This window comes from Neofelis nebulosa, chromosome 7, assembly GCF_028018385.1.
Source record: "Neofelis nebulosa isolate mNeoNeb1 chromosome 7, mNeoNeb1.pri, whole genome shotgun sequence".
NCBI lineage: Eukaryota > Metazoa > Chordata > Mammalia > Carnivora > Felidae > Neofelis > Neofelis nebulosa.
In genome coordinates, this window is record NC_080788.1 from 81,823,692 (window position 1) to 81,837,162 (window position 13,471).

The window sequence follows — 13,471 nt, forward strand, 5'->3', positions numbered from 1 at the left end:
TACTAAGAATGACACATGTACAGAGTAGACCCAAACACCATAACAAAGGCTATGAAATCACGGACATTGGAACCACCACCTACAAAGAGCAAGACAGAACTTGCAGTCTAAATCTAACTGGGTTGACTACGTACCAATATAAAACAACAAAATCAACATTATCTCCAGAGGATTTTTATAAAACCCAGAATCTCACAATATAATATCCCAAATATCTAAGATAAAAGCCAAAATAACTTGAAACACAATCAGTACAATCTGATCTATCCAACTCAAAAAAAAAAGACAGCCAACAGATGCAAGCCTGAGTCAATCTGGATGTTAAAATTACCAAAGAGGATTATAAATCAGATTTTATAGCTATACTCTACCAAGTAAATGTGAACATTCTTGAAATGACTGGAAACAGAAGTTTTCAGCAGAGAAACAGAAAAATATAAAAAAGAATCAAATAAAAGTTTTAGAAATAAAAAGCACAATTTGTGAGGGGAAAAAACCTTACAGATGGAACAGAGAGTAAAAAGATTGGGAGAAAAAAAGGAAAACTCTCAGGAACCTGAGGGAGCATTATCAAAAAAATATAACATTTGTGCCGCTATTATCCTAGAAGGAAAGGAGAAAAAAATGGCTATAGAAAATAGATTTGAAGAAGAAGCTTCCCAAATTTGGTCAAAGACATACAGATTCAAGAAGTTCAGTAAACCTCAAATAAGACAAATTCAAAGACAACCATGCACAGAAAAAATCATTATCCAATAGCAAAAAGCCAAAGGTATATATTTTAAAAAAACTTAAAAGAGCAAGGGAAATACAACACAAAGAAACAAAGATTAGAATGAGCGCAGATTTCTCATCAGAAACCATTAAAGTGAGAAAATAGTGGAATGATATCTTTAAAATGCTGAAAAGAACTCTCAACCCAGAATTTTATATCCAGCAAGAGTATCTTCACAGCATGAAGGCAAAATAAAGATATTCTCAGATGAAGGAAGACTAAGAGAATTTCATCAGTAGCAGACCTCCCTAAAAGAAATACTAAAGAAAGTTCTTCAGAATGAAAGAAAAGAACACCAGAGAGATACATGGAACTTTACAGGAATGAAAAAAAGAAATAAATACATAGGTAAATATAATAGATTCTTCTTCTCCCATTAACCTGACTGCTGAAAGTGAAAATTGTAACAGAGTATCTTGAGATTTTCAATGTCTATCAATTTAAAACACATAAATATTAGGGGTGCCTGGGTGGCTCAGTTGGTTAAGCAGCCGACTTCAGTTCAGGTCACGATCTCAGAGTTCACGAGTTCAAGCCCCACACTGGCCCTGTGCTGACAGCTCAGAGCCTGGAGCCTGCTTCAGATTCTGTGTTTCCCTCTCTCTCTGCCCCTCCCCTGCTGGTGCTCACTCGCGCACACACTCTCTCTCTCTCTCTCAAAAATAAATGTTTAAAAATATATATACATAAAGGGACAGAGACAAAAAACAATAGCTAAGTTAAAATATTTAACACTACAAAATATTCTATACTTTGAAAGACAGGAAAGAATAAAAAAAAAAAACTGAACAAAAAACAAATATTCAAACATTATACATATATCCAAATATACTAAAAGTTATATCAAATGTAAATGGTCTAAATTCACCAATTTCAAACAGAGACTGTCAGGTTGGATTTAAAGAAACACAAGCCAATAGCTCAATAGAGCACGTGACTCTTAATCTCAGGGTTGTGAGTTCAAGTGCCACAGTGGGTGTGGAGCCTACTTAAAACACACACACACACACACACACACACACACACACAAGCCAACCATATACTGTCTACAAGAAACCCACATATATACAACGACATAGATTGGTTAAAACTGAAAGGATGGGAAAACACAGACTAAACAAACACTATCAAAAGAAAGCTTGAGGGGTGCATAGCTGGCTCAGTCAGTGAAGCATGTGACTCTTGATCTTAGGGTTGTGAGTTTGAGCCCCATGTTGGGTGTAGAGGCTACCTAAAATAAAATCTTAAAAAAAAAAAAAAAAAAAGCAAGCAAGCTTGAGTGGCTACAGTTATAGAAGACAAAATAAACTTTAGAACATGGAAAATTACCAGAGATAAAAAGAGTCTTTTCATAATGACAAAAGGGTTGATTCACCAAGAAAACAATCCTTTTAAAGGCACCTCAAGGTTTCAAAATACTTGAAAAACAGAAATAATGGAAGAGAAATACTTGGAGACTTCAACACAATTATACTTGAGACTTCAACACATGTCTTTCGGGAACCTATAAAACACATGGACAGGCAATCAACAATATAGACTGATCACCACTATCAATCAACCTGACCTAATATGACACTTAGAGAACATTCCACCCAACAAGAGCAGAATATACATTCTTCTCCAGCGCATGTGGACAAATCACCAAAAAACAGACACATGGGCCATAATACAAACCTTAACAGATTTAAAATAATTAAAATAATATAAAGTATATTCTCTGACCACAACAAGAACACAAAAATATCTGGAAACCCCCAAATATTTGTAACTTAAGCAACACTTTTAAATAACCTACGGGTAAAAAAGAAAGTTCTAAAGGAAGTTTTTAAATTTTGTGAGCCAAATGAAAAGAAACAAAATCAACTAAAGCGAAAAGAGGAATTTATTATTAAATGCTTATATTAGACAAGGTCTCAAATTGTAACCTAAGCTTCCACCTAAGAACCAGAAAAAAAGGACAAATTAAACTTCAAACCAATGCAGAAGGAACTAATACAGAACAGAAATCAATAAAACTTAAAACAAGAAAATATAAAAAATGAACTAAACCGAAAGCTGCTTCTTCGAAACGATTAATAAAATTGGTAATCTTTAGTTGGATTGATCAAAAGATAAAAATTACCAGTCTCAAAATGAAAAAGAAAATTATCACTACATACTGTACAAACATCCAAAGGATAAGAAAGGAATACTACAAACAACTCTATGCCCATAAATTCCTTCAAAGACATAATACCAAAATTCACTCAAGAAGAATTAAGTAACCTTAACAGCCCTCTATTACAGAAAGAATTAGTTAAACATATCAATTTATTCCTACGGATTGTGTTTTTGGTGTTTAAGAAATATCTGCCTAACCTAGGGTCACAAAGGTTATCTCCTATGTATTCTTCTAGAGATTTTATAGTTACACGTTTAACATTTAGATCTATGATTAATTTTAAGTTTATTTTTGTGTAAGGTGTGGGATATGAATCACAGTTTTCTTTTTTCCATGTGGATACAATTGTTCCAGCACCATAAAAAAAAACAAAAACAAAAACAAAAAAACTACCCTCTTCCACTGAACTGCCTTTGCACCTTTGTTGAAATGAGGTGTCCCCGTACATGAGTCTATTTCTGAACTATTCCATCTCATCAATCCATTTAGCTTTACATCAATACCACACTGTTTTGATTACTGTAGCTACAGAACAGAGATTCAAATACAGTATCATTAGTCCTCTAACTTGTTTTGGTTAGCATAGGTCCTTTGCATTTCCATGTAATTTTGAAATCAGTTTCCCAATTTCTGCATCTTGTCCGATTTTTCTCTAAGAATTTCAGAAGAAATGAAAATTCATATTTACACAGAAATCTGTGTGCTAATGTTTATAGCAACTTTGGTCATAATGACCAAAACTAGAAAAACCATTTACCTTCAAGAGGTAAATGGATAAACCACCTCTGGGATGCATCCATAAAATGGTATTACACAGCAATGGAAAGGAAGGAACTATTACACACACAGCAACATGGATGATTCTCAAATGCAATATACTACATTTACATTTGAATCTGAAGCCAGATTCAAAGGCTACACAATGTATATATGATTCTACTCATAGAACACTGTGTAGAAGACAAAACTATAGCAGCAGAGAACAAACCACTGATGGTCAAGCACTGGAGCTGGGGAAGGATTTAATTTCAAAGGTACGGCTCTAGGAAACTGCTACGCATTTCAACTGTGGGTGGTGGTTACACGGCTCTGCATTTGTCAAAAGTGGAACTTTACTGTAATTTAAATATATCTAAGAAAAAATAATAAAGATCATGCATATAATAATCACAGACCTCCCTGAACAGCACTAAAAGTATACACCTATGGTATAAAATCTTATTTTCAATTAAAGAGTTTTTCAAAATTTTACTTGCTAAATATTTGTCTCTTACTTTATGGTAGAAATTACGTTTATACAGTATATTAAACCTAGTACTATACTATAATACCAACCTATAGACTCAAAGGTCTATGTTTCTTAATTAGGAAACATTAGGATTACTCATCTATATGGAACTGTCAGACCACTCAACCACACCAATGAGATTAAGAAACTTCAGATGAATCCATATTTAAGCAATGGTTTCCAAAATGCTACCTGCAATCACATCAGAACCTTTCCCTGATGAAAAGCAGAGATAAATAACTTAAAATAAGAACAAGTTTCATGAGGTTCCAAAGAGAAATAATTTCCGTGGGCACTGTAATAGTTTTTATACTGTATCATACTCTTTTTCTAGACTGTATCACTTGAATTTTGGCCAAGATTTCTTAAGATTTACAATATAAAATTTAACTTTAAAAAAAAAAAGGAAGTTATGTATAGTGGCAATATTTTACTGTCTACGGTCTGTAAATTCTCCATTTCTTTTATATAAAACTAAAGTTTAACTATAAAAGTCTAATAAATTTGGTTTTGTAAAGATAATAAATAGCATCTTTTGAGTCATTTCATCTTTTATTTTATTTTATTAATTTTTTTATTTTAGAGAGAGAAAGAAAGAGTGTGAACAAGGGAAAGGGGCAGAGAGAGAGAATCTTAAGCAGGCTGCATGTTCAGCATTAAGCCCCATGCGGGGCTCGATACCATGTCCCTGAAATCATGACCTGAGCTGAAATCAAGAGTCAAACATTCAACTGACCAAGTCACCCAGGTGCCCCTCATCTTTTATTTTATTTTTGTCCCTGTCCCAGCTTTGACTCTGTGTTGCTTAACTAAAAATAACTCATGGCACGGCAGTTGAAAATTATGGCCTTCCCTCTCAAAGAAAAAAGGAGTAAAATTCCAATATGTAGACTTGCTTTTCTCCAGTTAAAATACACACACAAATCTGACTGCAATTCATCCAACAAATATCTACTGAATGCCTTTTTATGCCAAATGTTGTGCTAAGTGTTGGGGGGTAGGATACAAAGATGAACAAGACAGTGCTAAGCTCTGAGGAACTCAAAGGTCTAAAATTTTCTATAAACTAGAAGAGTTGGCTTTTTTTTTTTTTTTTACATTTTAAGGCGATAGACACTTTGATAAACAAAGCTCACTGAAGATCATTATCTATGAGCCCCCTAGAGTCCAGGGATAAGAACCTTAGAGAATGGTTTTCATCTTCCAGCGCTTCTTTCTGCTGTCCACTGAAAAGAAGTATATAAACACCTGATTTCTGTAAACAGAAATTACTTAACTTTTCAGGATTATACATATTTGGTGAACATTCCCTAATCAAGAAAGCATCAGCTGTGGGCTGATCAAAAAAGTAATTTCACTTCCCTGTTACTCTACCATGAGGTAGATGAAAACAGGAGTTAATATGGAAAAGGCAGGTACATAAACGCAGAGAGGTAGGAAAATATATATTGATGCTGTCATTGCACTACAGAGAATACAATGCTCCTTCTCTTGCATGCTTACCAACTAATTTCATGACTCCGTAAGTACTTTTTCTAGGCATTTTAGGCCTAAGTGAAAAACAAGCACAACATGAATAATTTCTTCAGTTTCTCAGTATCTGGATATTAGCTACTGTATGCCAGGCACTATGCTTAGCAACAGAAAAACAAAAGTAGTAGTTATATTATGTATCTAGTACTGTAGGAACACAGGAGATGTCTTTGAAATCAACATTTAAATTCTGTCCATTAGGTAAAGACCCAGAAGATTTTGTAAAAGTGAGTGATACAATCAAATCAGTATTTTAAGACCCTTTACACCCCAAAAAAGTTGGGGGAAAAGACCATGAAGATTTTAAGACTATAACTCTGGGTACAGTCAGCTTGGAGACAGGGATATCTGTTATGAAGCTACTAGCACTATATGAGCATAATAATTTCCCCACACCAATCCGAGGTATTGTCACTCTTTTTAGTCTCCTACTCCAGGGAGAAACAGATGTCATCAGACAGAAATCCCTTCAGCTTTTTACCATCAAACCTAAAACATCTGCATTTAATCTCTCCATCTTCCCTGCTTTACAACAAGAACACACTACTTAAAATCTCTCTCCAACAGTGAGAGCTTTGCTACTAAACTAAGATATTCTGACCAACAGCTTCAGCATTATCTGGCAGCATACTAGGAATGCAGACTATCAGGTAGCACACCAGACCAAATGAATCATAACTTGCAATTTAACAAGATCCCCAGATGATTCACATCATGCACACTGAAGTTTAAAAAGCACTAGTCTTAACAGAAGCTGATTTTCTCCCAGTTTCTCAGAATCCTAAACACTATAGATATTCCATTCTCTCTCCTACCTCTATAACCTTTAAAAGACAAAACCCTACGCCCCCATTCCAATCTAATTTTTCAAAAAACTTTTCCACACTCCCCATCTCTATTTCTTCATATCCTACTTCTGGACCAATTCAAATCTGCCCCTTATCACCCTCCATTCAGCTCTCATTAAGATCAATGATCTTAGGGGGTGCCTGCATGGCTCAGTCGGTTAAGCGTCCAACTCGATCTCAGCTCAGGTCATGATCTCTCAGTTCTTGAATTCAAGCCCCACATTGGGCTCTGTGCTGGCACTGCAGAGCCCTCTTGGGATGCTGTCACTCGCTCTCTCTGCCCCTCCCCCACTCATGCCCATACTCTCTCAAAATAAATAAACTTAAAGAAAAAAAAAAGATCAATGCCCTTGAGAATGAGGCTAAAGCACACCTTTCAGTCTTCACCCTACTTGACCTCTCACCACAATTAAACACAATTGTCCTTTCTCTTTTTGAATCACTTTCCTCCTGTGTTGACATGTATACTAATGACGCAAAAGCAATGGTGGATGAAACTGCTGGTGCTTCAGCATGAATCAAGGCCAGGGGTACTAAACTGTACTACTACTAATTGGATTCTTCACTGCCAAGCTTTAGCATGGGGGGAGGGAGGAGCCAATTTCACTACAGAATAACCTTGATGAAGCAAAAATAATTATTTTACTGTAACTCAACCCTCGAATACCTATTTTTTTTAATATCCTACATCAGAAAATGGAAGTAAGTGTAAAGCACTTCTGCATCCTGAAGAATGATGGTTGTGTCAAAGGAAAGCACTGTTATAGAGCTGAACTAGACACTTTTTTCATGCAACACCATGTTTACTTGAAAGAACTTCTGACAAACCATGATTATTCAGACTTGGATATCTGGCAAACATTTTCTTAAAACTTAACAAAGTAAATAAGCCTTCCACTTCAAGGAAAACAACTGACAGTATTTATTGCCAATGATAACATTAAAGCTCTCAAGCAAAAATGACAATTTTGGAAAACTTGTATCTGCCACCATGAACTGGACAGCTTCCCAATATTGAAACTTTTCTAATATCAGTATTCACATTAAACAAATGTGAGTTTGTGATACTGTAGAATGACATATGTTAACATTTGGAATATCTGTACAGCTCAGTAAATCAAAGATCAGTGCACAATTGTACAAGCTTAAAAATGGGTAGAGTACAAAAAGTTCACTGACATGATTCAGAATCCATATTGTAACTAACCCTTAAGAAACTATCACTTGTCCAGTTTTGTATGGTATCAAAGAAGAATACCCATAATTATATTTAAAAAATCAGTACAACATTCCTCCCTTTGCCAACTACATCTATGGAGGATTTTTTTTTCATACATTTCAATCAAAATACAATGCAACAGACTGAATGCAGAGGCAGATATGAGAATCCAGCCAAATCCAAACTCATGTTCTTAGCCCCTCAAAACTCTTCCAGTGTTCTCTCTCAATGAATGGCACCATCATCCATTATAACCTGAATATTCCAGATACCTCCTTTCTCACTCTCTCATATACAATCATTCGACAAGTTCTATTTTACCTCCTGAATCTATCTCAAATCTATCCACTTCTTTTTACTTCTGTTACTACAAACCTCTCTCTCTGGATAATAATCTACCAAGTCTACAAGCATTGGTTCTTTCTGTCCTCTCCACCTATCTACTTTTGTTAGAGTAGTTAATGTTTTTGAAAGACAAACATAATCACATCAGTCACTCTTACAGTACTCCACAGTCTTCTACAGTACTTTTATCTCTTAAGATAAAACCAAAAGCTTTTCTTGTCATAGATACAAGACTCCATCCCATCTAGCCTCTACCTTCTACAAACCACTCTGCAACCTTCCCTTGTCCCAGTGACAGTATTCTCTAAGTTACTCAATCACGCCGTACTTAGCCACTTCAAATTCTTCACACATCGCCTCTTCTTTGAACACCTTTCTACCTCACCTCTTCATACTTTATCCCATAAACTTATCCATCCTTCATATCTCTAGGAAAAACCACTTCCTCAAAGGAGGCCACAGTAACCATTCCCACCCCTCCAGGTCATGTGTGTTCTACATACTGTCACAGCACCCTAACCTTTTCCTTCATTGCACTTATCACAATTTATAACCACAATTTTATTTCTATAATTACTTAATATCTGCCTTTCCTATTAGACTAGTAGGCACCATAAGAGCAGAGACTCTATCTGTTTTGGTCAGCACCATATCTCTAACATCTGACATAAAGTAGGAAGACAATTTAAAAGGTTAAACCCTTGTCACTGTTGTAGGTATTTTTTATTTTTTCCTGTAAATACACAACAGAAGGTTTTTACCACTGTATTCAACCACTTTGGAATCCAGACTCGAGACAGTCTTCTTTGGGATCTCACCCAAAGAATACACTAGGAAAATCCTTAATAGTGGTTGCCTTTGAACTGATTAGTCAGAAACAGGAGAGCAAGAGACTTTGTACTCTGTATCCTTTTGTGCCCTCATAATTAACTAAGATGATTATTTTTAAAAAAAGAGCCTTCTGGTACCTAAAAGTAGTACCCCTAATATTCCATTTCCTAGATCTTCTGGGGAAATCTTAGATTCCACCCTGAAAAGACAACTTTTCAATTATACTGTCTGAAAATATAGTAGGGAGGATCTACGAGAACCCAGGATGCACCTACTTATAATAGTATGTACAATAATCATCCATTTTAATGTGAATGCAAAATCATTTGTAATTCATTTAATTCTTATTAAATTTGTAACATATTAAATTTAACTCACTAACCACAAATGAAAGCAAAAACTAACCCCGAACTTGTATTTTACTCTCTAGGGCATAACCTTATAAGTTCAGGCATTACTAAGAAACATCACAGTTTCACAGAAAATGTATATTCATTAACTTCAAAAAGACAGTCAAAACTGGTACAAAAAATGGAGAGCCATATAAAATCTAAATTAAAGAAAAAGACTTAACATCTGCCTTTTTTTTTTTTAATTTTTTTAACGTTTATTTATATTTGAGACAGAGAGAGACAGAGCACGAACGGGAGAGGGTCAGAGAGAGGGAGATACGGAATCCGAAACAGGCTCCAGGCTCCGAGCTGTCAGCACAGAGCTTGAGATGGGGCTCGAACTCACGGACCGTGAGATCGTGACCTGAGCCGGTCAGCCGCTCAACCGACTGAGCCACCCAGGCGCCCCAACATCTGCCTTTTTTGACTAAACAGACATATAACTATTAATATCTGAACATATATTTACTCAATGTAACTAAGGACTCTTTGCTAGTATCTTATGAATTCAAGTTGGTATGGGAGATTTTCACCAATATTCAAAACATGCATATCATCTTGTTTTTCCCTACCTTATTTGTTGACTGTTGCAAAGAATTTAAAAAGGCTCTCCAAAATCAATCACTTTTACAAAATAAAGTCCCAAAATGAAATTCAAAATTAGAAATTCAATATTAGTATGCAGCCCACTTTAACCAAAACACTTCTCACATACATTCTTTCATTTAATCCTCACAAAGAGCCTACAATAAAGAAGATAACTGCTATTTTATAGAGAAAGAAAGGCTCTCAAAAGCTAAATTACATGTAGCTGATCAAGAATCCAAGAATCTGAACTCAGATCTCTGATGCCACAGCCCATTCTTTCCACCTCACTATGGGGCCTCTCTGGTTTAAATTTTCCTTATGACAAGAAAAATCTGACTAAAGAACAAAGAGAGCAAACTAAGTTTTGTTTCTTTTTTTAATTGTCACAAATTTAATCAAACATCCATTTTTAGGTAGACAAATGACTGTTATGCCACATGAAACAGGGATAACCATTCCAATTTGAAATAGTCTTGTATCTTTATTAAGTAAATAAAATATATAAGTCACATCGACTTTAATTTCATCTTTCTTAAAATTACATTGTATCAAATATAAAAGTCTAGAAGGGAAAATGGAAAAAATAACAATTATGTTACGATGGTAGAATTTTATATAGGGATGAGTTTTATATTTTAAAAATGTCCTTAAAAATTGTTCTTATATGGTAACACTTTTTTTAATGCCATTACAAATTACTATACATAGTACCCAAAAGAAGATGCAAAACAACCGTTAATTTGACTAGCAAGGGCAACTTTTTTTTTTTTTTTTAATTTTTTTGAACGTGTATTTTTGAGAGAGACAGTGTGAGCAGGGGAACTGGGCAAACAGAGGGAGACAAAGAATCCAAAGCAGGTTCTAGACTCTGAGCTGTCAGCACAGAGCCCGACGTGGGGCTCGAACTCACGAGGCCTGGGCCAAAGTTGGACATTTAACTGACTAAGCCACCCAGACACCCACAAGTATAACTTTTTAAAATACCAAAAGTGGAGCCCCTGGGTGGATCAGTCGGCTAAGTGTCCAACTCTCGATTTCAGCTCAGGTCATGATCTCATGGTTGTGGGATCCAGCCTTCTGTCAGGCTCCATGCTGAACATGGAGCCTGCTTGGGATTCTCTCTCCCACCCTCTCTCTCAAAATGAATAAACTTAAAAAAAATTTTTTTTTTTTAGGGGCACCAGGGTGGCTCAGTTGGTTAAGCGTCCAACTCTTAGTTTAGGCTCAGGTCATGATCTCACAGTTCATGAGTTCACGCCCCACATCAGGCTCCACACTGTAAGTGCTTAGAATTCTCTCTCTCTCTCTCTGTCCCTCCCCAATTGTGCTGTCTCTGTCTCTCTCAAAATAAATAAAAAATAAAAGAAAAAGAAAAATTAAAAACAAAAAAATTTTTTAATAAAATACCAAAAGTAATTCTCAAGTTAATAAAGACCTTCTAATGAAATCTATGAATATTCAAAATTCTACTTCACTTTGCTATGAATCCTGCTAAAACAAGTGTCAACAGGAGGGCTAAATTATTATAAAGTTTGTTAATAACAAAAACTAGTTGACATAAATGGGCCATTAACAAACTTTGATTTTGAAACTTTATTTATAAGGGTTTTTATCCTAAGATTTTTATCATTTTAATTAGATTTACAACCAAAAGTTATTTTCGTTTATTAATTCATCTTCATTAATTATTCATTCAAAATTGAAAACAATTAAAAATACTTTGTCAATTTAGTAATAAGAGCCTTTATTGCCATCCAAAGAAATTAAAATAATTATACCAAGTTTTAAGTCAACATCTAAAACATTTTCTAATTTCTTCAAACTAGCATTAAAACAAATACAGAAAACAACTGAGTTTTCATTTACTAACTACTGGAATTCAAAATTGTAATTAATTAATATAAAATAAACAATAAAAACCAAATGTGTTCAGCATTCAGAAGAATGGTTAATCTAACTGGGCAAGTATCACACGAGGGAAAAAACAACATTTATAGCCAATCTAGTAATGAATTCTCTTTTACATTTCTGCACTAATTCTACATTAAAACCTCTGAATAAAACTGTTTAAACTCTCTAAAATTTCAAAATCTGTTTCTACCATTCCAAAAATATGCTATAAGAGTAACATCCAATTTAAACCCTCCAAACTGAAATTTACAAAGCAATCATTTGCTTTAACAAAAGTACAATGTCATATAATACTAATGAAGAAAGGGGAGATTGGAAACTAAGTTCATTATCTTTTCTATTTCCTTGTTTATTTCAAGGTAATTTCTTGGTACAGAAATAGGTACCTTTAAAGAAGTATTTGTATTTTCTCAGTTCATAACATATTTTGAAAATGAATCAAGTTACAATTAGTTTTCCCTAATTCCTATTCATTCAACAAACATATTTGTGTCATGACAATGATCATTACAGGAATTTCTTCACTTACTAATTTTTATTTCTCAGAAATAAAATGCAAAACTGCAGAAACTTCTAAAAAGTTAACTTTAAAAGTCACTAGAGAAAATTCTATGCAAAGTGAAGTCAGCAAATGGTTGAAAACAGATGTCACCAGAGCAACTCCAAAAGATGATGAAGGGATGTACTTACGTTTCAAAACAACGATCCACGTTGTCAGACATCAAAAGCAGCATGCATAGCTGTTCAAGGGCTATTAGCTGCATGTCCCTTTCATCTCCCTGTCCCATCTGTAGCCATTCCAACAATGTATCAGGATCCACATCTGCCATGGTTTTTTAAAAGCCTCTTTGCTTAAATTAAAAAAGTAAAAGGAAAATTCCTTTAAATATCCAGGACAGATCAGCTTGGGTTAAAATTTTTTTTCTTTTATATCAGCTAGAACCAAATGTTCCTGGTGTCCTAGGAATTAGAAAAGACTCATAAGTATGTTTGGAGAAAGTACTTTAAAGCAGTTTTTCCACTTTCCTTATTCCTCAGGTTTAATGTTTATATATCATACTAAATAAAAACCAGTTTTGCACAAGAGTATAAGGGTAGGTAGTTTCTACTTAACTGGAAACCAGAGCTGTCTTTGTCAAACACAGTCAAACAAGCTTCAGATCCCACTACTGCTATCACCAACGTCTGTGCCAAAAGGCAAAGAACACCTTCCTAAAGGTTCTTTTTTTTTTTTTTTCCCAGCAAACTTCTTCCCCCGTCCTCCACCCAAAACTGATCTTCAGATAAGGGTTAGATTCAGTATTTTGAGGAGGCTCTAAACACTTTGATCCAATCCCCATCTAAAATAAATTTCTGCTTTAAGATTATCTCCAATTCCACAAATTCTGCCGACTTCCTAATTTACTTACTGCTTCTTAAGATGTCCACATACGAACAATAATTAGATACAAGATGTATCTATGAATAAAGGCTTGGTTAAGAGTTCTGGTAGTCTTGGCAACTATTCTTAAAAGTTTAAAAAAGAAATGCTAAAAGTAAATGCAATGGACTAACACCTTACGGATCAGAATACAAGC

At 34.7% G+C, this 13,471-nt stretch overlaps 1 protein-coding gene across 6 annotated transcripts in view; it reads right to left on the reverse strand.

Annotated features, from left to right (window-relative positions):
- The window catches only part of HECTD1 (HECT domain E3 ubiquitin protein ligase 1), a 98,604-nt gene that overhangs the window by 84,269 nt on the left and 864 nt on the right, over positions 1-13,471 (reverse strand). For 5 of the 6 annotated variants that reach the window (XM_058738736.1, XM_058738734.1, XM_058738733.1 and 2 more), the window contains exon 2: positions 12,585-12,745. In XM_058738736.1, the coding sequence (XP_058594719.1) occupies positions 12,585-12,724 (140 nt within the window). In that variant the 5' untranslated portion in view covers positions 12,725-12,745. Of the gene's footprint in view, positions 1-12,584; positions 12,855-13,471 lie in introns of all 6 variants that reach the window. The other variant, XM_058738732.1, reaches the window with a different exon arrangement.